Source organism: Accipiter gentilis, chromosome 11 (assembly GCF_929443795.1).
Source record: "Accipiter gentilis chromosome 11, bAccGen1.1, whole genome shotgun sequence".
NCBI lineage: Eukaryota > Metazoa > Chordata > Aves > Accipitriformes > Accipitridae > Astur > Astur gentilis.
Genome location: NC_064890.1, coordinates 2848694 through 2875656, shown reverse-complemented (window position 1 = coordinate 2875656; position 26963 = coordinate 2848694). Strand labels below are relative to the sequence as shown.

General features: G+C 40.5%; 1 protein-coding gene across 1 annotated transcript in view; it reads left to right on the top strand.

The window, feature by feature from the left end:
- EXOC4 (exocyst complex component 4) overlaps nt 1-26963 on the top strand; it is a 408882-nt gene that overhangs the window by 9937 nt on the left and 371982 nt on the right. Inside the window, exons 2-3 of the mRNA XM_049813739.1 lie at nt 9282-9471; nt 12618-12812. Of these exons, the coding sequence (XP_049669696.1) occupies nt 9282-9471; nt 12618-12812 (385 nt within the window). The remainder of the gene's footprint in view (nt 1-9281; nt 9472-12617; nt 12813-26963) is intronic.

The following is a 26963-nucleotide window of genomic DNA, read 5'->3' as shown; positions in this document are numbered from 1 at the left end:
AAGCAGCGGGGACTACAACACTCCTCTCCTGTAAGAATTGTCTAGTGTGTTGCAGGTGCTAACCTAAGATTTAAAATGCATATTTGCATTTTGCACACAGTATCTGTTCTTTCACTTTTGTTTAATAAAAAAATCCACAGAAGCATAATGCCCACATACTGTTACTACAATGTTCTTCCTGTGAAACAAATTCTCTAGCCAAGAAATTGATAATTAAGACTCTGTTTACTATCCATAGCTTAGCAGTAATAATACTTCACAGGGCTGGCCTTAGGGTAGGTAAAATAGGCAGGCAGTTATCCACCCAACCTAGCTGGAGGCATCAGAAAAAGCAAATTTGCAGAAATGAAACATTTATTATTCATTAACGTTAACAGTTTTCTCTTAAAATTGACACTTAATCTAATTTTTTTGGCATTTTATTGGACAGGTGGGAAGCTAACAGTGGGCTGGCAAAAAAAATTACTCATCTGCCCTGGAAAACAGACTAAAGTCCTTGATAATGCAAGCTGTGTGGGGAAATACAAGACTTCTCAGTGGAAACAGAAATTCTTGTTGAGTCTTAAATCTGATTCCTGCTGGAGCTGTAATTTTGAGGTTGATGCCTGTAAATGGATAGTCTTAAAGGTTGTTGTTAACTTACTTTTGCCACAATGCAAAATATGAGGGTGAGGGGGGGCAACTCAATGCAGGATTTGGTGGAAAAAACCCACTCTGTTGAAGGAAATGCAGCGACAGGGTGCTAGATGAAGCAGGAGTGGTGTGGATCACACCCTGAATTCAGGTACAGAAGACTGAGAGTTTGTGTGTGGTATCAGGGTATTCAGCACGTTGCAAAACAAAACAGGGCTGGAGTGTGAGCATTTGGAGCTCAGAAATTAATGGATTTGTCTGACTGGCCTATTTTTGTTATTGGCCCTTGTAGAATAAAAGAGAGGGGAAAATTGTTTATCTGATGTTTCAGACCGAGGTACACTAGTAGGATGGTGTATGCTAAAACTAAATCTTTGCTGTCAAGCAGGAAAATAAATTTGAAAATGCATTCATTCATGCATCCTTTTGAGAGGAAGATGAGCGGATTTCTTCAGGAACCCAAATTTTTCCACATTTGCTTTACATGTCTCTCTATGTGAACAAAATACTGAGTCCACTTGAAGCTTTGTGGTTCAGCAGCTCATATCGCCAGCTTGAGCTTTTTGGCACTGCGGCTGCCTAAAGTACCTGCAATGATGCCTGTTGCTGGCTTTGCAAAGGGTTTTCCTACTGAGTGACACAGGATGCCCCAGAAAGAGCATTTCTTAGTAGCTGCCCTTGTGGCTATTCTCAGTTCGCGCTAAGCTTGTTGATAGGAGGACTGAGCAGAGAAGTCGTCTTGTGCATTTCGTTCGCATCAGAGCTTATTTTGTAGTAGTTTGTTGGTGCGGATAAACTCTGTGCATTTGTGGGAACATGAGTGTTACGCAGAATAAAGATTAATCTGCGTGTGGTGTGCTTTCTGTGGTGGTAGGAGCTATGATGTTAAATCCTGTTCTGGAGCTGGAATGCATTTGAAGCACAAAAATAGCCTGTTACAAAGGGAGGTGAATTGCTTCATAGTTTTGCAGCTGATCATCTCTGTATAGCATTTCTGTACTCCTGTAGTTATCTGTTGTGCCACATGATGTGTAGTACAATGGTGTTTGTTTTCTTCTACTGTTGAATAGCTTAGTAAACATCATGTTCTTTCACTTCACAACAATGAAAGAACTTTATTAGCTTGTGAAGAAATTATGGCTTGTCTTCTGTCCTTTTACATCATCTGCCTGTTGTTTTTCTTGCATTGTTTGAATGGTAGAGAGTTTGCCTCTTTTTTTTCCTTCCTCTCCAAATTAATGCATCACACTGTAGGAGTAAATTCACAGAGGAGATGAGATTGTGTGGTACTTCTGCTGTCCAGGCACCTGGGGATCTTGGATAGGTCTATGAAAAACATTGATTTGTCAAAACACAAAGAAATAGCCAACACTAAGGTTGTAGTGTGAGAATAACTTGTTATGTAGTGCATGGTGTCTGCTGGTGTTGTTGCTGGGAACAGATTAATTACATTGGTTCTTAGAGAAAAGTTTCTTTTATTCCCACTTAATATGTTGTGTTTTCAAAATACTGTATGTATTTACTATGGTAGATAGTAGCTATAGTCTGTAGCATTTCCTGCTTTGTAAGAATGAGACATTGTGTGACTTTCTCAAAGATCCTTAGTGTTTTCTGTGAGAGAAGCGTTTCATTTTGCTGGTCAGAGGAAAACGCTGAGACTCTGAGGTCTGTGGAGAGAAAAAAGTTTTAACGACTCAAGGGGGTTTTCCAACTGCTTCCAGATACCATGTTAAGCGTTTATAGGTAAGCATCCTTAAGTTAGAAATCTTGCTTCCCAGTGTTTTGAATTACTCTTTAGCTTCTGATGACTGTGGTCTGTTGAACTACTGTGAAGCAATTAGTGAGGGTAGATTCAAATGTACTTTTGGGTCCTAGTTGTGCCAACACGTCTCACACACTTTGTTCTCTCATCTGTGGTGCTGAGGAAGGAGGGCTCTTCTGGAGCTGTGGAGTTTGTTCAGTTTTCTAGAAAGGTACAGCTTCTTGCAGAAATGTTAGAGATGGCAATTATATTTGATCAATGTGAATACATTTTCTTATGTATTTACCTTTGGAAGCTAGATATTCCTGTCTTTGATGTGAACTTTTGTAGCAAGCAGTTTAAGGCTTTAGGTGTCTTGCAGGATGACAGTGTTTCAGGACTTCCGTAAAACTCTTTCCACCTACTCCCTGTGCTAGTTAAGTTGGATGCTGGAAAGCAGAGATAAATAATGCTTGAGATCTACAGATCAAATTCTACCCAAATGAATAGTCCCAATGGACTTTTTTTATATTATTGATCTAATTCCAGTGTAAATTCACTGACCTCCGGGGGAAATAGCAAGGTTTGGTTTTTTTCTTGTATGAAATGTGCTGTACATCCCATGTTTAAAAACATTTCAGGATTGTGTCTGATCATCGTCTTCTCTATCCTGTCTTCCATATGAGGAAGTGACTCCAGTGAATTAAGCATTTTGCATTTGTGTAATCTGTATTTTTAACTATGTAAAATCAAAAGTCAATGAGATTTGGCTCAATGAATTTCTGTTTTACTGTAGCATAAAAATGTCTCTTAACAGACTAACATCCAGTTGGAATTATTCTAATCCTTTTGAGCTCTTGCTAATGAGACAGGCATATGCAACCATCCAGCTGCCAAGTACAAATTACAGGTATCTTACAGGGGAGGCGGATTCTCATTTAGAAAAATGAAAATGAAAAAACAAGTGAACTGATCAGGGAACCCTACTGGAGATCCCCACTGAGTTCATAACCTGCATGCACTTGGTAGCTAAATTGGCGTTCCTTCTGTTAGTCGTATGTTTTGAATGCTTTTGTTTTTCAGGAAGTTTGTGCTGGTTTTTGCTGGGATAGACTTAGTTTTCTTCCTAGTAGGTAGCATGGGGCTATGTTTTGGATTTGTGCTGGAGACAGTGTTGATAACCCAGGGATGTTTTCGTTACTGCTGAGCAGTGCTTACCCAGAGCCAAGGGCTTTTCTGCTTCTCACCCCACCAGCAGGAGGCTGGGGGGGGGGGGGCACAAGGAGTCAGGAGGGAACACAGCCGGGACAGCTGACCCCAATTGACCCAAGGGATATTCCAGACCATGGGATGTCAGGCTCAGCATATAAAGCTGGGGGAAGAAGAAGGAAGGGGGGGACATTGGGAGCGATGGCATTTGTCTTCCCAAGTCCCCGTCAGGCGTGATGGAGCCCTGCTGTCCTGGAGATGGCTGAACACCTGCCTGCCCATGGGGAGTGGATTCCTTGGTTTGTTTTGCTTGTGCGCATGGCTTTTGCTTTACCTATTAAACTGGTTTTATCTCAACCCACGAGTTTTCTCACTTTTACTCTTCCAATTCTCTCCTCCATCCTGAAGTGGGGGGAGTGAGCAAGCGGCTGTGTGGGGCTGAGTTGCCGGCTGGGGTTAAACCACGACAGAGTTCTAAAAAGCTAATGTATATTTATCATTGTTTCATAATCCTGTCCTGTTTTGTAATTCCCCCTTCAAAGTTCTTTCTGCAAAGTTCCTTTCCCAAACAATTTTGATCCTTTCTATTTGGCAAACAGTGTGTTGACTTTTCCTCTTCCTTGCCACACATTTTAATAGAACTGAAGCAAGCAAAGATGCCCTTGGCTTACTTTTCTGCAGTGTTAGCAGGAACATATATAATCTCAAGAATATTAAGTATTCCTTGCTTAGCTTTTTTTGTGCAGAGCAAGAAAAAGAAGTGGCTCCAGTACCAAGGGGTTTAGGTAGGAAATTCGGTTGTACAAGGTAATGTTTCAGATTCAAAGTGACATAGCTCCTTTTTGTAGTTACAGATGCTGCTATACTTCAAGGATTTAATGTTGTGTTTTTGAAAGAGGAAAATACAAGGTAATGAATTACTGGAGTAGAGAGAAGGTGGTGAGTTAGTTTTGGTTTAAGTAGGTAAAGTGAGGGCTCATCTGATTGATACAGTGACTTGAGAAGAACATGAGCAGAAGGGTCTTACTGGTGACTGTAAGCAGTTGTAAGTACTTGTACTGCTTTTGAATGTGTTCTAGAAATTTGTATGTGACAGCCATGGTGGACAAAAATGTAAATTATTGTCTGGGAAAAGGTTTAATGTGTTTTTTAAAAAAAAATCCAGAATAGCCATTCTTAGTTTTATAGCACACTTATTTCTGACATTTTGGCTTGGAACAGCTTCACTTCCTCTTATTTATATATTGCTATTCGCATGTGTTAAAGAATGGGTTTGCTTTTCTGTAAGTGCACTTTGATGGTTTTTCAGTACATGATTGTGGGACGGGTCACATGTGCACTTCTTTTCTGTTCTCCAGCCATTAATCCAGACTCCTATAATGACTGGAAATAACCATGTCCTAAAACCAAAACCATATCTTCTGAAACTTGCTGGTCTTTCAGTAAAATAAATGAAAAAGCAGTCTCTAATGTTGCTTTTCTCCATTTAGATCTTGGGTTGTGATTTAAACTTTTATCCTATCCATAAAGAGGTAATTTACACGTATTTAAGGCAAAGTCACGTGGGTGAAGGGGGGGGAAAAACCCCTGTTAGGCTTAAATTCTTTGTTGTGTGGACTTATTTATCCCTTTTGGCATAGTGAGTTGTCCTTTAATGTTTTAAACTACAACAGACTAAAGGGCTGTAAATATAGGTAAATTTTCTGGTCAAAATATGAGTGTGATATTTTTTGTGATGATTGTTTCCACAATATTTTCCCAGAACAGGTAATTAAAGACAGCGAGAGGTTCCCAATACAGGTGTTAATTCTGGGAAGATTTCCCAGCTGGTGCGTCTGACAGAGCCAGCTGGAAATCTTGGACCATGGCAATTGACTGAGCCTGAAAATTCTATTGAGTTGAAGTCTTACAGGTTAGGATCACAGGCTGGAATAATATGTAACAGTGTGTTAATTTGATCTTTATTGGCCAGTATGTCCCTGGGATGTACAAAGCAGTGTTTTGTGAAAGTCTGTAACTCTTCCCTTCTCTCCCCTCCTGCTGCCTGACAGCACCGTGGTTTCACCTGGATCTCTGCAAGAATGGATCCTAGTTGTCTTGTCTTCTTGCAGGTTTGGATGCTGAAACATCCTGGTAAGGTGAAGCGAAGGCCCCATGTTGGCACTTACTGTGTGTGTTTGTGTGTACGTGCGCAGGAGTCGGGTAACGTCACCTCCAGCACCTCCAAAACATTACTCAGCTTTAGGTAGTCAGCCTTACTGGAGCCTTCCGCACGTAAGACCAAAGAAATGCTCTATTGAGGCAGATTAATGGTTCTTCAAGCCTGGTAGTTTGTCTCCAACAGTGGTAATACAAAATATTAGGGAGGGGGTGCACGCCTGGCCACTTGTTGGTGTCCAGTGCCTCTGTATTTCCCTAGTGTCTACAGTAGTTGAGTTAGGGATGTTGGAGGATACATTCCAGCTAGTTTCTTTCAGTATTTGTTTTGACCTGTTGTCTGTGAATACATTTAAGTCCTTTTTCTGAACCTGCTGATGCTGTGAGCCTCAAATCCTGCAGCAAGGCTCAGGAGTTCACTACCTAAAGCGTAGGTATCCTTTTTTTAAACGGATCTCCTGTTAGTTTCAACAAGTGCCACGAGTTCTAGTAGTGCATGATTGGGTGAAAAGCTGTTTTACATTTATGCTATTCATCTTGTTTCTGACTTCTGCAGACCTTACTCATATGTCCTTTCAGCCTTTTTTTTTCCAAACTGAAGAGTCTTGGCCTTAGTGTCTCTGCAGCGAACAGCTGCTTCATCCCCTCTGTTGTTTTAGTTGCCCTTCTAAAGGCAACAGAAGAGAGAGAAGACCAGAACTGTGCGCATCACTCCCAAGTATGGGCATAGTAAGGTTTTATACAGCAGCAGAGTGATTCCTTTGTCTTGCTTTCATCTTGTTGGATTCTGGGTTACTGCTGCATATTAAGCTCATTTTTCAGAGAAGTGTAAGTGTAGAAAAAGTCTTAATTAGCAGCTATGTTCCCAGTGTGTGCTGCTAGGTTCCTGAAGCCAGGTTGGATGGACTAGAGCTTTGAGACTGCTGCATTCCTGTTACCTGTCTTTTTAATATGGGTTGGCAATATTTTCATGCTACTACTGGCTGTGTTGTGGGTTTAAAAGATGAGGTCTTTGGAGTTCAGACTGTGTGAGAAGGTGTGTAGTGCTCAGTGAGATGGTCTTTTTCCCCCCCTAAAGCATCTTGATTCTGCTGAAAGTGGCAGGAAATGTGTATAATATACCTAAACAGACAAATAGCAAAATGACAACTAAAATTGACACTTTCAGTTAGACATTGTCATTATTTCATTTCAGTAGGAATAAGCTTGTGGTACCTTACAAAGGCTTCTGATTTCCAGCTATACTAGCTTTGTCCTTCTTTTGACAGGTTTTGTGGTTTCAAAGGTACTGGTCCTGTTGTGACCTCTCTCAGGCTTCATAAACATCTATGTTTTGGCTGAGCAAATGTCAAGTGTTTTTAGTAAAAAAATATTTTTCCTGTAGAGGGCAAGTTAAACTCAATTACAAGAACAAAAACAACTGGGCAGCACAGTTTGAATCTGCTTAAAAAATATGGATGTAACTGGAAGTTGTTAGGGAGCCTAAGTTGGGCAGGAACTTGCTGGAGCATTAGAAAAGGCATGTGACATTCTCTGACAGTACAATGATGTAGTCTTAGCCTTGGAGAAAGATCTTTAGCTTTTGTAACAAACTACTGGCTTTGCAGATGGATTCAAGCCAAAGCTTGAACAGCTTTGGCAAATCAAGAATTCTGAAATTGAATTTTGTTTAATTAAAACTAAAAACTTTTCTAGTCTGTGATATAGGCCAATTTGGTTCCGCTTCTACGTTGTCTGTAGCAGTCCACGATTCTCCTGCAATCTATAAGGCAGGTTAGAGAGAATCGATGTTTTCATTAACTACTGAGACAAGCAATACTGTTCAGCTTCAAACTCAAACAATATGTCAATTCCTAAAAAGGATATACATTCGTGTCTGGTGTAACCATGCTGAAGAACATTCTTCTAGCAAAAATAAGCAGTTCTTCACAAAGAAAACATATTCATGTGCAAGAGCTCTTAATGGAGGAAGATTTACTGTCAAACACATTCTTGCACATGCTTTCTATTCATGAACCCAAACTTCACCGCATCTCACAAGTACTGTAAGTTTAATACTGTTGCATTAACTGTATGCTTAGAATTGTTTTCCAGCATATCTTCATACATTACTTTGAAGTGTTTACATGACCTCCGCTAACAGCGTTGAGTGTTTCAGTAGTACTTAGTGCATGTAATTGCAATTTGCTTGTTTGAGGAACCAGTGCTGTGTATTCCCCAGGTGAGAGAGAAACTGGGCCACAAGGACACGGATCTGCCTGCGCAGCCTGTTCCACTGAAAAGCAGATATTTACATCAGGAGTCTGTAGTAGCCAAGAGCTGTGTGTAGCTCACGCTCTAGTGTCAAGAACGCAGTCTGCAATGTGAATGCGCTGAAAGCATGATGGCAGAGGTCTGTGGTAAAGCAGAGGCTGTAATCCAGAGTTCTTAATTCCAGGCTTGTTTTCTAACCACTGTACTACTGTTCTTACTTTACAGGTCCTTTTTGCATGATATTAAAGTGCTTTGCATAGAGTACAAGTTAAGAAGTATATCTTTTTTTTGTGAAAACGTTGATTTAAGACACAACTAAGAATGTTTGGGAGTAGAATATTAATGTAATAACATTAGAAAGCATTCCTGTTTCTGTAGCTACCATGAAGAATGGAACTTGAAACACTACAAATAAATTTTATTTATCGGAAGAAGCTATGCTGTTAGTGGAATGAGAAAGGGGTTTCTCATCTCAGCATGTTCTTTGTGCAAGAGGAGAGATGCACCTGCATCCCCTGTAAAATGTGCAGCTCTTGGTGCTTGGGAGTGGGGTGGAGAGTGTGAGGCACCCATGCTGATAGTCTGAGGCATAACAAAAGAATGTGGTATCTGTTACCCTTCTGCCACTGCCATCTGAAAGGGAAAAGGAGTGTTAAAACTGTGTAAAGTATCACTTGGGTATATTGTCATCTTTCAGAGTTTTGTAGGATGTATTTTTGGCTGTAATTCCTCAGTCCTCCTTGGTAGTTGAGTAGGACAAGTGAGTGTGTGCTCCTGTCTTCCTCTTGTGCCGTGTTCCATGTGGTAGTACAGATCTGCTTGCTCATTTGAGTTTTCTTAGCTGCACTTTCTGGGATCGTGATCCCCAGTGAAATGGCTTTTTTGGTTTTTTTCTTCTTTTAAAGATGGGAGTCTTTAAGTAGGTGGTACAGTCTGTTGTTTTTCTTTGAAGGGAAGAAAGAGTAGCGAACTGGAAGTTTTGGGTATGTCTCTGTTGGCTTTCTGAGAGAGAGGGAGCATTTCTTGTATGTTCAAGTTCTTTTTTTTACATTTCTTTGGGAAGAGCTTTTGCACTTGGGTTCCTATTACTTTCCTAATGGTATTGGAGAATTCAGAAAAAGCTGTCCACTACTAACCCTTCTCATGTCCTGCTTGTTGTCAATGAAAATACTCTTAAATAACCCAGAGTGACTGGTTTGCGATAGGTAGTGCATTTTTTAGGCAAATTTTTCCTGTCCTTATAGATAATTTCAAAATAACTCTATTTTGGTAATCTTTTCATCCTTAGGACTTTATCTACCAGTGATGACGTTGAGGACCGAGAGACTGAGAAAGGCCGCCTGGAAGAAGCTTATGAGAAATGTGACCGGGATTTGGATGAGCTCATTGTCCAGCACTACACCGAGCTCACCACTGCGATCCGCACATACCAGAGCATCACAGAGCGCATCACCAACTCGCGCAACAAGATCAAACAGGTGAAGTCTAGCTTTGCACGTGTTTCTGTGTTTGCATCTGCTTGATAGTGTGTACTCTGGGTACAAATCTGTGCAACTCCTCTACCTTTTTCCTGCGTACTGTCCTTTCACTGGTAGTGTTGTAAGCTCCCATTTTAACCTTTTATTTCTCTCTCCCTTTTTCCAGCTACTTGTCATAATCCTGAACTGAACTAAAAAATGAATTGAAAAAGCACTGTACCCACTAATTCTGAACTAGGTCCGATTTTTCAAGTTGCTCTGTGGCATGGTTAGGAGCGGACCACCCAGTCCTAATACAGCGGTCCCACGCTATGTCTTACTAGCAGTGTGTTTTCCATAGGATCTCTCTGTTGTTTGAGAACACAAGTAATTAAAAAGCAAAATGAGAAGTGGATATATAGTACAAAGCTTTGTGGTGCCCTGTGTTCATTTATTGCCTGGGCATGTTGCTATCAGGTTTTTGAAGTCTTAAGGGCTGCTAAGCTAACACCCTTCCATCTAATCTGTTCATGTTTTGATATGTTGGCCTTCAACCTCCTCCTAAATAGTCTGGGTGATTCATCAGCTTGCTTTTCACTCAGAGAATATGAATTTTGGTGCTATTTCCAAATTCAGTTCTGTTGTGTGAATGTACATGAACTCTGTGCCCCTGTATCTTTCTGTATTTTGAGTGCTCACACTTCAGTAGCACGCCAGTAAATAACTCTGGCACTCTTTGTTGTGGACTTGTTCCATCTGCTCTCTCCCTGCAGCGATAGATTAGTTCTTTGGTCTCCTGTCCTATCTTTTACTTCCTGTGTAGTTTGCTATACCTAAACTTTGCAAACTAGGCACCGAATTTATTCCATTTTATTTTCCTGGCTCTGTGGAGATCTCATCTTAAAACCGTTCACAGCGGTGCTTTAGGAGCAGTAGGCTTTTACCCTTCTGGGACTATGTACTGACCCTTCTGGCTTTTAAAATTCATTTAGCATTTTCAAAGAAAATGAGGCCATTCTGATGCTTTCCAAGGGTAAGAGTTCATTCTAGGATTTATGTACAAAGCTCAGCACTTTGAAAGCAGAGATCAATTGCACTAAATTTGAAATAAACTGTAGCCAGTGGCCTATTTTCACGCAGTATACTAAGCTTTGCAGAGGTCAAACCAAACATATAGGGGTGTGACCTTTTGGTCCCACCTAGAAGAATGACTGTAAGGGTGAAGGACCTTTTGATATTTAAGTTTTCTTATTAGTTTTGGTCAATATGTATTGAAGTAGCTTTGACCTGATCTCATGGGAGGCCCCAGGTCTGGTTTGTCATCAATCTGTATTACACTATCAGCCTTTCTTTTGATATTCCCCTCTTGAGGAAGGTGGATGAAGGCACAGGTGTTTACTTGCATTAGGAATTGTGGAAGTGATAGATAGTCCAGATCCCTCTGTGCATCTACCTTTTGTAGTCAATTCTTCTATGAATTCCTGCTGGGAAAGGCTTGGTTTTGAATGTAGCTTTAGAGGCGTTACCACTGTAAAACTGAATTATGAAGCAGAAACAATTGGGTCTACCAAAGGGGAGTTCTTCCTTAAAGATTTGCTGTTCGCTCCTTTCTCTGCTCCCAAATGTAGATACAGTTGATCTTCTTTCTTGCAAGGACAGGAGTCGGAATGTCTTGTGAGATTCCTTCCAGCCCCATGATTGTTGTACTGACCTAATTTGGCTCTATGTAACAGCAGTCCACTGATGATGCTGTGCTAGGTCAGTGAAACATTTTAAATTAAGGTATTGAACAGGGATTAAGTCTGAAATGAACTCTATGCATTTTAGTTTCCCTCTGCTTTTGCAGCAAGTTATGACACTCTTACATTAGCTTTTCTCTTGGCTGAGGATTTTTCGATGTTCCTTTCAGAAGGACATTTTGGAGTGCAATGTTACTGTATTGAAATCTTAGTCTCTTCTGACTCTGGATAGAGGCTGTTTTATGTAGCTATTGTTATTTGCTGTTTGTCTGTATTTTGGTCCATCTATGTGTTTCGCTTCTGTATTTTTTTTTTTAAACTGCCTTTAGATGGACAAGGTAGGAGAATGTGCAGCTGAAGTGGGATTTCTGGAGTGCTTTGAAGGCTCATTATTTAAAAATAAATTGAAGGGCCTACTTCTGAGAGTCTTTCTTCATGTGTAATTCAGTGAGAGTTCAGCCTGAGAAAAGGTTGGGCCCTAAGTATTCATAACTTATCACAAAAACAAGAGTAGTGTGAAAGCAATGTGTGAAGCTGCGTTGCTAATTGCTTCCACATTTTAATATGTATTATTGATTTGCATTATGCAAGAAAAGCTAGGTTATACTGACCTTACTAGAAGATGTTGGGAGAACCTGAAAGCAGGGAATGCAGGCTGTGTGTTTGATCAGAAAGAATGGAGAAGGAAACATGTTGATGTTTCCTGAATGGGTAGAATAGTAGAGACTTTGCTACTTAGAGAAGATAGCATGAGGCTCGAAAACAAACGGAATAGCAAACACCAAGGTGTTTTTCTAGGTGATGTAATGGCCTTGATAAATAAAGGAAATGCTGTATTGACCTGTATCTTAACTGCTATTTGTTCCAATGAAACCGCATCTCGTACAAAAAAAAATTTGTATTGCTCAAGATATTAGGAAAATGGTTGTATTCTTAGATAGTCATGTTTCAAGAAACTGACACCAAACTTGAAGAAAGGAGGAGATGTGCCAAAAGATTTAATAGGCAGATGGAAAATGTTTACAGTGGAAAAATTAGTAGTGGCTTATTTGCTTTTACTGAAAATTGGATTCTTGCTGTATGCCAAAATACTGAATTGATTTTTAGAAAACATGCAAATAAGTCTTTGGTCATGGTTAATAGGATGCTGTGTTTGTTCACATTATGATACTTAAGTTAAATTTTCACTAGTGGTACAAAACTTGTACTAAAACCCATTTCACTATGAAGGCAGTTCCAGTTTGTATGTACTATATGTTTCCCTTCAGCCAAAGGAATAACCAGAAATTTTAAGGAACTTTGGTTTGGTTATAGTCTTGTGATATTTTTGGAATTCCTAATAAAGTAAATTTGGAAAAGGGCTGATCTATGTTAGAAGTGCCAGTTACAGGGACAGATTTAATTAATCTTTTGACATGTTGCTTGTAGGTGAAGGAGAATCTGCTGTCATGCAAGATGCTGCTGCATTGCAAGCGGGATGAGTTGCGCAAGCTGTGGATTGAAGGGATTGAGCACAAACATGTCCTTAATTTGCTGGATGAGATAGAGAACATCAAGCAAGTGCCTCAGAAGCTGGAACAGTGCATGGCCAGCAAGCACTACCTCAATGCAACAGACATGCTGGTAAGATGTAGTACATCGTGCTGGACAGTATCTACCAGAAACATGCTGGTCAGCTGTCCGATCACCTGCAGACATATCTGCTGTCTGTGCTATTATTTGCTTTTTTTTTTATTGCTTAGTTTCTTTGGTCATTTGCTGCTTTCTTGTATGGGATTTTCTGTTTGGTTTTGTTTTGATCCTTCCTGACTGGACTTAGGGTTACAGTCTCTCATCCTGTTTGGTTAGCTCTTGTCTTTCAGAGCTGTCTGTTTATGTGTCCTGACCCTGTTGATTTCTGTAACCATCTAGTTCTTTACCCATTTGATCTTCACATAGGATTTCCTCCTGCTTTTGCAACCTGTATCATCTTCTTTCTTTATATCTTAACAACTATTTCAAAACAATACGTGTTCTTGTGGTGGGTTAATTCTGGCTGAATGCCAGGTGCTCGCCAAAGCCATTCTATCGCTCCCCCCCTCCTCAGCTGGACAGGGGAGAGAAAATGTTACAAAGGTCTTGTGGGTTGAGATAAGGATAGGAGAGATCACTCAACCAATTACCATCATGGGCAAAACAGACTCAACTTGGGGAAAATTAACTTAATTTATTGCCAGTCAACCAGGGTAGGGTGATGAGAAATAAAATCAAATCTCAAAACACATTCCCTCGACCTCTCCCTTCTTCCCAGGCACAGCTTCACTCCTGGATTGTCTACCTACCCCAACCCCAGCAGTGCAGGGGGATGGGGAATGGGGGTTATGGTCAGTTCATCACACCTTGTCTCTGCCGCTCCTTCCTCCTCAGGGGCAGGACTCCTCACTCATCCCCTGCTCCACCGTGGGGTCCCTCCCATGGGAGACAGTCCTTCACAAACTTCTCCAGCATGGATCCTTTCCACAGGCTGCAGTTCTTCACGAACTGCTCCAGTGTGGGTCCCTTCCCTGGGCTGCAGTCCTTCAGGCACAGCCTGCTCCAGCGTGGGTCCCTTCCTTGGGGTCACAAGTCCTGCCAGAAAACCTGCTCCAGCGTGGGCTCCTCTCTTCATGGGGCCACAGGTCCTGCCAGGAGCCTGCTCCAGCGCGGGCTTCCCACAGGGTCACAGCCTCCTTCGGGCACCCACCTGCTCCGGCATGGGCTCCTCTCTCCCCGGGCTGCAGGTGGAGATCTTCTCCCCCATGGACCTCCCTGGGCTGCAGGGGGACAGCCTGCCTCACCGTGGTCTTCATCCCCACGGCTGCAGGGGAATCTCTGCTCCGGCGCCTGGAGCATCTCCTCCCTCCTTCTGCACTGACCTGGGGGGCTGCGGGGTTGTTTCTCTCACATGTTCTCACTCCTCTCTCCGGCTGCCATTTCTGTGCCTGCTGCAACATTTTTCCCTTCTTAACTATGTTCTCCCAGAGGTGCCACCACCCTCGCTGATATGCTCGGCCTTGGCCAGCAGCGGGTCCGTCTTGGAGCCGGCTGGCCTTGGCTCTGTCGGACATAGGGGAAGCTTCCAGCAGCTTCTCACAGAAGCCCCCCTGTAACCCCCTGCTACCAAAACCTTGCCACACAAACCCAATAGAGTTATAGAAGAACTATCTTGTTTCTCTCCTATTTCATCTTCCAGAACACGCTCACAACTTTGGCCATTATTCAGAGGGGAGACTGTCTTTCACCATTTAGGTGTGTTTGCCTCTCATTGTCTTCCTTTACGTCTTTTACCATGACTCTTGGTCCTTTCTACTTATTTCCAGCTCTTTTTTTCATCTTTTTTCTCCTTCTCTTGAAGTGTTTTTCCTTTTCAGTTCCATTTCTTTTATAAGCATACCTTTCAATTCCAGTCTTGCGGTGGAGTTAGAAGTTGCCTGGCCTTCTTTAATAAGAGTCTTTTTCTTTCTCTTGTTTCTAAACTTAACAAGCACACTTCCTCACCAGGCTCCAGTCCTTTCTTTCCTGGAACTGTTTTCTACCAGTAATTAAAAACTTTACAAGGGGGGTGATTTTTCACTTCTCAGTCCTGACATGTGGAGTGCTGAGTCCAGTATAAGTGAGAGAGAGAGTTACTGGATCGAGTCCAGTGAAGGATCACAAAGATGGTTAAGGCACAGGAGCATCTCACAGGTAAGGTGAGGCTGAGAGAGCTGGGACTGCTTCACTTGGAGAAGAGAAACCTCAGGGAGATCCGTTCGATGGTTATAAATGTCTGATGGGAGGGTGCAAAGAAAACAGAGCCAGACTTTTCTCAGTGGTGCCCAGTGACAGGAGAAGAGACAATGGACACATGACTGAAACACAAGAAATTATGTCTGAACGTAAGAAGACACTTTTTTACGGTAAGGATGGCTGAACACTGGAACAGGTTGCCCAGAGAGGTGGTGGAGTCTCCATCCATGCAAAATTTTCAAAACCAGAGTGGATGTGGTCTTGGGTAACTGGCTCTAGGTGACCATGCTTGAGCAGGGGGGTGGATTAGATATTCTCTAGAGGTCCTTTCTGACCTTAAGCAGTCTGTGATTCAAAAATGAAGGCAAAAGAATTATGTCTGCTCATATTCCTCTTTGTGTTTGCCAGGGAACGCCTTCAAGGAAGTCTTTTCATTGCCTGCCTTTGTTATTGTTTTTTTTCAACTTTACTGTCCTTTGTATTTCTCTTAGCTGTAGCTCTTCACTTCTTTTTAATAAGTCGTTATTCAACAGGATAAAGAGCTGGAATCCTGGTATTGTCACCTCATATTCCTAGAGCCCAGACATGAACTTTAATTTCCTTCTTTCCATTTTATCTCATTTTACCTTAAACACGACTGTCTAAAACTTACCTTGTTCCCGCTGAAACATTTTCAACAGTTAGATGTCAGTCTTGTCATCCCTTTCTCTGACAGCATGTGTAACACTGTCTGGATTTTTGTTGTTGCCGTCACATCCTCTTGTCCGATTTCACTCTGCCGTCACCTTCCTTGTTTTTTTCTGTTGCTTATGTTCTGTTTTCATGTCACACTTGGTGAAATCATCTTCTATAATCTTGTCACAATTTTCCCTTTTTTGCTTTTTGAAAACCATCGTCGAGGAACCCTCACAATCTTATTTTCCTTAGAGTCTCGCTGTCCTTCTAATATGAACTGTTGTCTTGTGCCTTTTCGCACCATGTTGTAAGCCGTCTGGGATGGGTAATGCAGCTATTTCTGTTATGTAATGTAGAGTGGAATTTTAATGATACTTTATAAAATGTTATGTAAAACCTATTAGAATTCCTGAAAACAGATCAGCAATGCAATGACTTGAGGCAGCATATATGTGAAGAGTGCAGTCAGGTTTTGCCAAAATGTTTGTCAAGTTTCTAACGCAGGAAATTGGAGTGTGGTGTTCGTCTGATATTTTCAATTATGGGAGATGAAGAAGTAGATGTAGATTAGGGGTAGTCAGTGGAGGGGGAAAACCACAGTATTCAGTGTTAATATCAGTATCAATTGAAATGTTGGTGCTTTCTTTTACTGATGGACTTGCCAGTTTCCTTGGTGTGTTTATTTTTTTTAAAATTAAAAAAAGTTATTTTCAGAAAGAATTTCCAGAAAAGTAATTAATTTCCTATCTGGAATATAAGATAAGAAGTGTAAGAAGCAAATAACAATACTTAGGGTTTATCATATAATATGCTTTAGAAATGGTTTACAATATGTGTTATTTGTGATATCTTATTGGTTTGCAATATATTGTGTATGCAGTTATTTCATATATACACTTATATACATACACATATGTGTACACACACATACGTGTGTTGATGTAGGTAACATTGCCCAAGGCTATGAGATAGAGCCAATATTACACCTCACTGAAGTAGGGACTTCTGTAGTATACTGTGCTGTTTTTTTGTTGGTTGGTTGTTTTTGGTGTTTGGTTTTTTTTTTCCAGAATAAAGTATTTTTTCTAAGAAATCTAGTAATAATGATACAAAAAGCAGCTGTTAAGGTTGGTTTTTTTAAAAAATATATCAAGAAATGCAAAGAAAACTCAAGTGAAAATTGAACACACTATTTCAGCTGTTCATTGACACTTGCAATTCTCATTTGAAGACAAGTGTACCTGTAAAAAAATAAATTGTAACCTACCTGCAATCGGAGCTTTTTCATAGACAAAAATCGCTGTAGGCTCATTGGCTTTTGCCATCTTCTGTTAACGCTGCCTCTGCAAGGCTGTGATGTTGTAATCGCTCACTGGCTGCAGGATAATTCCTTTCTCCTTTTATATGATATGAATATTATGTAAAATAATTACTAAACCGTCAGGGATGCGGAGTGTATATAGATCTCTCTGTCCTTTTGTTTCATTCCTCAAGGTAAACAGATGCTCATGGCTTATAAAAAGCCCAAAGTGATCTGACAAGGAGCTTGTATCCCTCACATTGAAATTGGAGCACTGATTAATATTGTTGCCTGTAGCCTTGTGATATGTACAGTCGAAATTAGACCTTTGCAGTCATCGTGTTAGGTTGATGCAAGCATTCTAATGGCATAATTTCTGGTTGCCGCATCACATTTCTGCAGTCTGTTCTTTGTATTCCACTCACATTAATTGAAGTAATTTTGCCGCTGAAGCATGTTTCAAACCTCTGCATTTAAATTGAAATTTTAATTCCCTTATTGTTTGGAAAAGACGGCTGAAGATGGCTTGTTACAGGTTTCATTATCACTCAAAACTCTCCAGCTGGTTCTAATGCACAATGACTGAGTAATGCTGGGAAGAATTGTTAATAAAAGAGTGGCAGCTTTTCCCAGTAGTGTGAACACAATGTAAAGGTATTTTGTGACAGCTTACATTTGTATGAAGTTAAAAATTTTAAGTGGCAGCTCTTTTGTTTCTGATTCTGTATCCATCTAGAGTAGCACAGACGAGCTTCCGATATCATGTATTCATGTTCTGTGTTCCTCCAGCATCTTGATAACACGTGCTCTGGTGAACGGAGCTGGTAGGGGCAAGTTTGCTGTTCTGTAATTGCACCTTACAGTTTGTTTTAAAAGCACCTAGTTCCAACGTCCTTTGAATTGTGAAGCTTTGGAGAAATTAGGAGGGTCTGGAACAGATAGAATGCATTTTGGGTGTTTTCAATTTCTGTATATGAATTTTTTTAAAATATGAGTTTGTACCTTTTTCTGTAAAGGCTCTGTTTTTTCACACACTTCATTGCTAAAGTTAACATTCACATTTATGTGGCAATTGCGCGCATGTGCGTGCATATGTGTGTATATTCTGCTCAACGTAAAACATAAAAAGGAGGCTCGGGGAGACCTTAACATGCTCTACAACTTCCTGAAAGAAGGTTGTAGTGAGGTGGGTGCCAGTCTCTTTTTCCCAAGTAACAAGTGACAGGACAAGAGGGAATGGCCTCAAGTTGTACCAGGGCAAGTTTAGCCTGGATATTAGGAAAAATTTCTTCACTGAAAGGGTTGTCAAGCATTGGACCAGGCTGCCCAGGGAAGTGGTGGAGTCACCATCCCTGGGGGTATTTAAAAGACGTGTAGACATGGCACGTAGGGACGTGGGTTAGTGGTGGACTTGGCAGTGTTAGGTTAATGGTTGGACTCGATAATCTTAAAGGTCTTTTCTGACCTAAATGGTTCTATGATCAGGTGCTAAGAGGGGAATTCTGACACAGAAGGAGCTTCCTATGAAAAGGCAGTGGGCAGTCTCCAAAAGGGAGAGCAGCAGAGCTGGTGGCAGAGGCAAGCTGGGGTTGGGGCTATAGCTACCACTTGGCCTGGAAGCGTGAGCTTGGATGCTGGAAGGCAGGAATCCGACTTCTTCCGGAAGAGATGTTTTAGATGTGCTACACAAAACTGTTGCCAAGCCAGAACCTGAAGCAGAGGGCACGCAGCAGGATGGGCAGCAGTGGGCAAGGACAGAAGGATTCTTGCTGGGAGGAAGCAGTTCCCTGTCTAGTCTCCCCCAGCACTGGACTGGGTATTGAAGGGCGGTACGCTCTGCCTAGCAGTTACTTAAGTATCGTAGAGGTCTGTGGTGTTGATCTAATTGTTCTGGCTCTACTGTTGACCCATGAGGTACCCAGAGGGAGAAATTAATATTTTCCATTTGTTTAAATAATCTAAGAGATGAAATGCTAAAAACAGTTGAAGGAAGAAATGTTGTTGAATCAAGTAATTAAAGGTCATATCATAATACGATTAAATGAAAATTGCTTAGGCTACTTTCTTTGCATTTCCTGGCTTTTATGTGTCTAGCTTTGCAATTTTAATGAACTAATACCACTTTGTCAAAGTATATAGGGATTTTTAAAAAAATCTTTTAATTCCAATAGACCATGAAGCTCTGTGTTTCACTCCAGCCGGCAGCTAGGCACCACACAGCTGCTTGCTCACTCCCCCCATGTCGGGATAGGGGAGAGAATCAGAAGGGTAAAAGTGAGAAAACTTGTGGGTTGAGATAAAGATGGTTTAATGGGGAAACGAAAAGCCACGTGCGCAAGCAAAGCAAACTGAGGAATTAATTCCCCACTTCCCATGGGCAGGCAGGTGTTCAGCCATCTCCAGGACAGCAGGGCTCCAGCACGCCTGACGGTGACTTGGGAAGACAAATGCCATCACTCCCAATGCCTCCCCCCCTTCCTTCTTCTTCCCCCAGCTCTATATGCTGAGCCTGACATCCCATGGTCTGGAATATCCCTTGGGTCGGTTGGGGTGAGAAACAGCACAGCCCTTGGCTCTGCGTAAGCCCTGCTCAGCAGTAATGAAAACATCCCTAGGTTATCAACACTGTTTCCAGCACAAATCCAAAACACAGCCCCATACAACTACTATGAAGAAAATTAAGTTTGTCCCAGCCAAAACCAGCACAACTTACTCTGAACTTGATTTATCAGTGCAGTACAGTTCCTTTGGGGTGGGATTGTGTCAGGTAACAAAACATCATGAAACTGCAGAAATATATCTGTAGGATAAGAGTGAGGATAACTGCTATTTCCAGTTGAATTTCTTTCTTGTTAGGAGGACATCAGGAAGGAAGTATGAAGATGCAAAGAAGGAAATATGGAGCCGTCTGACTAGTCTTCACTTCACACTTCGTTGTGTGACAGAGCTAGGAACTGATGCGTATATGTGTTTTACTCATGAGCACATCCTTCTCCTTTAGCCTCTGTGTCTTTGTCCCAAGAAATACAAAGCTGAAATGACAGTAATTTGTTTCTCAAGAAGTAGGACAGGGAATGCTCCAACACCTACTTTTCTTTCTTTTTCAATGTTAAAGGACTTCTATTTTAGTTTTTGTATGTCAGAGAAAGAATAATATGTCTACTGCTCTGCTTTCTGAAGTGAATAATAATATCAGGCTTTTCTCAGAGCTGACTGCTTTCTTACTGCAAATTTGCATTGTTGCCAGTTTGTTCAGCTTCTAGAGTCGAGCTAGTGGCTGTTACTGTTGTTGCATTCAATTAAATATACTTGGCGTGGCATCCAGCTGTACAGGAGAGGAGATTGGTTTGCAGGTAAATTAGGCCATTTTCAATTGTGCTGATGCAGCAGAGTGAAAGCATACGGACTTCACCACTGGCATCCTTATGATGCATTAAATGTATTTTTGCTCAGCTCCATAGACTGTAAGATCTGTATTGAGTTATTTTTTCTGAAGAGCATTACTTTGTTGTGAAATCTAACCTTTATGTTGGGAACATACCAATCTAAACTGGAGATGCTGACCAGCTCCATTGTCTGCATGCCAAAGTATTTTACAAAAAAGTGTTGGTTTTCCTTTTTTTTTTTTTTAACTGCACGGCTTTACAACACAACTGGGCTACTTGGTGAGAACATGGGCAGAAGTCAAAGACATTTTAGTAGGGGAAATGCTGTGCAGAGATAATTATAAAGCTATTGAGGCCATCGGAAGGGAGAGGTGGCATAGGAAATAGAGGAGAGACTAAGCATGGGTACAGATATTTTGGAGAACAGTGTATGAGAACAGGAACCTCACTTGCTCTGGGAAGTGGGAGTCAAACAAGGAGCTTAAAATACTGAAAAGTTTCCTCAGGAGCAAAGAGAGGATATTGCTCTGTATGTGTGTACACATGCACATATTTGGCCTCTTCTCTCTTGTCCCATAATGAAAGTGTCCTACGTGGTAAGTGTCCCCTACCTTTCTACACACTTCATGTTAATCCTCCTTGAAGGCATTTGGAGTGATTAATGTCTTCCCAGAAAACACTGGATGTTTGTAGCCCTGGGCATAGTTGGGAGTTTTAATATTTGTTACTTGCATGTAGCTGCTACCTGTGGCTTTCCTCAGTACAGTACGAGGAGAGTCTTTCAATTAAAAGTACCATGTAGTGAGCAGACTTCTTAGACTGTAAGTAGTCTGGAATAATGAAATTAAAAAAAATAAATAAAAAAATTGCAACACAGTTCTCGGTATGCATTTTATTTACTGTCTGCCTTTCAGCTGGAACAATGAAAATCAATAAAAACAGTCTTTCATTTTGTTTCTGCATTTCTTACTGCAGAGCTGGGATTCAGGTACTGCTGTGGAACAGTTTTATATTTTGGAATTAATGCCATAAGTGGAAATAAGAGACTTCTGTTGGTTTGGGATTCTACAGATATGCTTTTATTACAAAATCTAAATTTTGGTCCCGCTTGAAATTCTTTTTTTTCTGAATTACAAAAATAGTAATATTTTCTCAGTACTTCTGGCCTTGAAGTCTTTCCTCTGCTAACATTGTGTCTTTTTGTTGTTGACCTTATTGATTACAAAACCTTTTAGAAAACAGCATTGAGAAGCTGACATCTCAAGGGTTGTATCTCATTTCAGATTACCTACTGAGGTGTTTAAGTTTATACTTAAAGGAACTATTTTGCATTAGTTTTTAATGACTAGCAAACATGATTTCTGTATTTTTGAGGTATGGAAGAGAAAGCGGCAGCTTTGTTTTTAGTAAGTTGATGTATGCATAGGATATGTTCTAGTGATTCACGCATAAATAAGCATGGAAATCATGAGCTTTCTTTTGTCTGCTGCTCATTCATTTAAAGTAGTGTGCCTTTACTCAGGTGCTAGGGTTTATTAGTATTATTTGTCTGCCTTCAAGGAGCATTGTAAAGCTTAACTAATTAAGTTTGGTAGAGTACTTATGAGTTCCGTATATGAGAAGCAGTCGTGCTACATATTGTTAGAACTTTTTTCACCTCTTTTCTGCATCTTTCTCTTTTTTCTTTTTAAATTCTCTTTTCTGATCTCTTTTTTTTTTTTTTGTTAGACCAACTTGCTAGGCTAGGTTTAAAGATGCTAGAAAGTAGAGTGTTTCTTTCCCTTTGAAACATCTTATCATTTTTTCTGTTATATACTTATCAGTAACTTTATCTCCTTCTTTTTATCCTGTAATTTCCATTATCTGAGGAAGACTATTGCATTAAACTGTTAGTGCCTAATACTGCTTCATTTGCATTGACACGTGCTTGACCTCAGCCCCTCTGCTCTTAGTTAATGCATCAACAAGCATTGATATCTCTAGAGTATTATCCTGCGGCTGTTAGCTCTACTAATAACAACCATTCATTTAAGCTGATGAAAGTTTATTAAATAAGAAAACATGCTGTAAAGAAGGTGGAGTAGAGGTGTCTAGCATCTTTTTATGGTGAAAGTAAGCTGCAGTTACACAATACACTGTCTTTAATGAACAGGAGTGGCATCTGTAACATGATGGTCTGTGCTTTTGGGAATGGGCATTTCTGAACATTAAATTTAATCCTTCCTTATTATAGTGTAGATGCAGTGATGAAAAGTTCTTTGCTTAAGGCAATTGCTCCTGCTATTTAATGATGCATCCTTCCTTGGGAGTACTCCAAACAGCTTGAGAGTTTTGTGGATTAGTTTACATTTGCTTCATTTTTTAACTCATGAACCTGGTGTTATTACATACCTTCAGGTTAATATTTCTTTTGGTATTTATACTGTTGGTTATTTTTATTATTAAGGTATGCTGTGGATGTTTTTCTGTGAGACATTCACATTTTCATCACTTCATCTTTGAATACAGTTGTTGTTTTTCCAGTAATCACTGGTCTGTCCATGAATTCTTTTTTAAACTCTGGATTGTACAGACATAATTCTGTCCATAGTAAAATATTGGAACAAACACCAAGAGAAATTGTTGAAGATGGATTGAGTTATGGGACAATATAAAATAAACTAGATAAATCTGATGGCATTTTAAAAAAACACAGCTTTAAAGCTAGTGAGTGGTGAGTGAGAAGGTGTAATAAATTTAGTTTTCAGTAAAGCATTTGCAACATTTGGGGTGAATTTAACCCAGTAGTACTCCACTGAAGTAAACTGATTTATGGCTGGTAAAGTTGGCATAATGCTACCAAGTAACCTTCAAAATTGTGTGGTAGAAGAAACATTCGTCATGTAGACTTAGAGGAAGACTTATGCTGAACAGCTCATAAATGAAGATGTATGGAGAGTGTGCCTGTTTAAGGAGGCAGCAATGGTTGTCTAATGCTACAGTTTAATATTACCTCTTGTGAATTTATGAATTCTATAATAAAGAAAAGTTAGTAAATTAATAGCTGAGGAGCTAATTGGAAGGACTTAGAGATTCCTTTAACAACAGAGATATGGGACACGGGGAGCATAAAAAATTTTAAATGCCATCTTGAAGACAGCAAGAGAATCAATTTGGGAAACTGCAGGTTTGCATTGAAAGGAAAATCATAATGTTTTACTTTAATGCATTAGAACCTCATTGTTCTATACATCATTCATATAGAGAGAAGACCTTTGGGACAGAGATGGTCCTGAAAAAACACGCTTTTCTTAATGGCAATTAAGACTAAATGAGGATGCATTAAATCAAGAGACAAAAAATTATGGAAGTGAAAACTGGAAGGCAAAGCTTTTCTTATTTTTGCTGCCTTCACAATACCTACAACTGTATTGGTAGTCCACGACAGTGCTCCAGTGAGATTTAATATAGATGTCTGCACGAGGTCAGACCAAAGGGGGTCTTAGGCCAATACTGTGTCTGATGCAGAGGGTGTTTAGAAGGGAGAGTGAGGACAGAGCAAGCAATAGCGGTCCTTTCCCAAAACGCTCTGTGAACTTCCAGCACTTGGTAATATGCAGCTTTTGACGGAAAAGCTGATGTCTTTTGTGTCGAATAGCACTCTATAGATGTTTCTTCCTTGAATTTGTGCCTGTCACTTTTTGCACCAATTTAAACTTTCGGCTTCAACACTGTCCTTTGGCAATGACTTCTGTAGCTGACCTGTCTGATGTGTTTCTTGTGGATAATACTGAATCTTTGATTTGCTAATTTCATCTGATTGCCCAGAAGCTACTGAGGGTTCAAGGCACACAGCTATCACAGGTGCTGGGGCAATACATGTCTCGTGTCCATCGAGTTGTCACTGTAATGGAAAAGGTCTCAGGCAATTCTCTGATGCCGATGGATACTCTGACTTTCCTATTTCAGGGAAGTCATTTGACCATCCTGTAGCTGAAATTGCTCATGTTCTGTGTTAATGTCCAAGTGAGCAGTTGGATAATCCTTTTTCATGATTTTTAACCACTCTGTTCCTTTAGCACTGCTTTTGGTTTCAGCACTTTATTACTAGGAAGACATTGATGAATTACAGCGAGTGGAGGAGGAAGTAGAATGATTGATGAGTGACAGGACTAAGGCAAATTTGAAAGAATTAAATTTATGTAGCTGGAGTAAAGGACAGCAAGTGAGGAACATAATTTTATAAATATTTTAAAGTTTGTAGAGGAAAACAGTAAGTTAGACTGGGTCCTTGCCATTTAAACACTTAAGAAAACTGAAGGACATTTGCGCTTTGTGTTAATGTGTTTAAAACAGGTTTGTTTTGACGTTTTCATAAAGTGGGAGCAGTAGTCTTATCAGCAAGAGATAGAAAAGTAACTTTTGTAAAATATAACTTAATTAAGGCAGTACTGTAGGGGTAGGGAAACAGCTGTGTCATCTAATAGACCTCCTCCATACTTGTAACTGATAACATTGAAATTTCCTTTTAGGGGGAAAAAAAAAACCCAAACAAAGGTAAGACTAGATGGGATGATTGATTTAGAAAGCAAAATTGTGGAGTTCAGCTTGCTGGAATTTGATTCTCTGGAAAACACTCTTCTGCTCTGCTAAGGCATTAAAAAAGAATTGTGTTACTCCTTAGCCTTTATATATACTTTCTTACTGTTCGGCACTCTGCCATATGCCGGCTGCTTGTTGCCTCCTTTTGTTGAAGTGGCCGCATTTCAGTAATGTTGATGACTGTGCTGGTGGAATCTTAATATAAGGTGTTATGTTTAAGAGAAAACAAATGCCACAAACAAAAAGTAACCCTTTTAACCTGTTCCCATATGTACATTTTCCCTGTCCGTCCCCCATCAAATAAGCTTACACTGACTACTTATCTCAGGATGAGCTCCTTTCTTGCAACCTGAGCACTTCTGTGTGTGTGTGTGTAGCTCAGAATCTTTCAAGCTAATCTTTCAAACTTCTAATCCTTTTGCATCATTTGGTCTGCAAATCGTTTTATTTCAAGTAGGAGAGTGACCTCAGCTATTTCCAAAATATTGCAAAGGAATCGTCTTTTTTAGTTCTCAGTCTTTTATAGCTCTTTGTTTGCTTTTAGCTTGTTAATTCTTACAAGACTGTTTAAAGGTGAACAAAATTGGTAGCAATTTCTTCCATCGTCTTAATTTTCAGTGTGTTAATCAACACGCAGTACTGTTCATCATCAGTGTTTTACAGCTACTCATTAATTTTCACATCCTGTGTACCTTTCCTCATTTTCCTTTTTTTTAAGGGGAAGGAGACAGTCAGGAATAGCTATCTTTGATCTGTGTGCTTTTCATATTTTCCATGCTTTTTAGCTAAAGGCTCCCTGCTTTGGGACCATCTGGGTGTTCTTTAAGTTCAGGGTCATCTTAGCTCGCTCACATTCACCGGTTTGTCTTGATACCAATTCACACTATGCTGTATGCTGGCCTGTGGCTGTTTGGTAGCAGACAATTCCCAATATTTGGGTTTAAGTGCAGCCTGAGTGCCAGTTTTCCATGTGTCCCATTATTTGGATGTCCCACTCTCAAAGGCAGAACTTTTCAGCTTCATCTTGATTCACATTGCAACCAAAATAGTAAACAAATTTACAGATGAAATACAGGCTTACTTGATAAGACTTACGTCAAGCGTCTAATTAAAAAATATAAATGCGGTTTAAAAGCAGGCTTAATCAGTTACTCATTATGTGTTTTCAGCAGTGGAAGCTCAAAGTACTCAACAGCCTTCTGCTTTCTGGATGTTAGCCCCTTCCACAAGGATGATGAAGGGACTGGAACATCCGTCCTACAACAAAAAGCTGAGGGAGCTGGGACTGTTCAGCCTGGAGAGGAGAAGGCTCAAGAGGGGTCTTATCAATGTGTATAAATAGCTGAAAGGAAGATGCAAAAGGACAGAGCCAGGCTCTGTTCAGCGGTGCCCAGTGACAGGCAGGACAGGAGGCAATGGGTACAAACTGACCCACAGGAGATTCCCTCTGAACATCAGGAACCACTGTTTAACTGGGAGGGTGACTGAGCACTGGCACAGGTTGTCCAGGGTGGTTGTGGCATCTCCATCCTTGGAGATACTCAAAAGCCATCTGGATACGGTCGTGGGCGACTGGCTCTGAGTGCCCCCGGCTTGAGGAAGCAGGTTGGACCAGATGACCTCCAGAGGTCCCTGGCAGCCTGAACCATTCTGTGATACTGTGATTCTGTCCATCATCCATGGAAAATGCGGGAATTTTGCAGGCAAAACAGCCTTGACGTTGGGAACTCTTGCTTAATTTATTGCTAGTTAACACAAAATTCTGATCAGAGATTTCGGTTTTGAGGTGGGAAAAAAAAGAACACCTCAGAAAACACTTAAATAAACATGTTTTCTCACTCTTCTCCAGGTGCAATTTAAGTCCAATACCTTCACTCCCCTCCTCTTCTCAACTTATTTTTTCGATGGCGTATGCTCAATCTGTTGGACTTCCTCTGCTGAGAATGGGTGGCACAGAAAGTCGGTGTCATCTGTAAGGGTTTCTTTCTGCTACTCTGCTTCTTACTGGCTTCCTCTGCAGGACTTTGGTTCTTCAGGTTTTCCTCTGCTATCCTTTTCCTTAGAATGCCTGCTCCAAGGTGGATT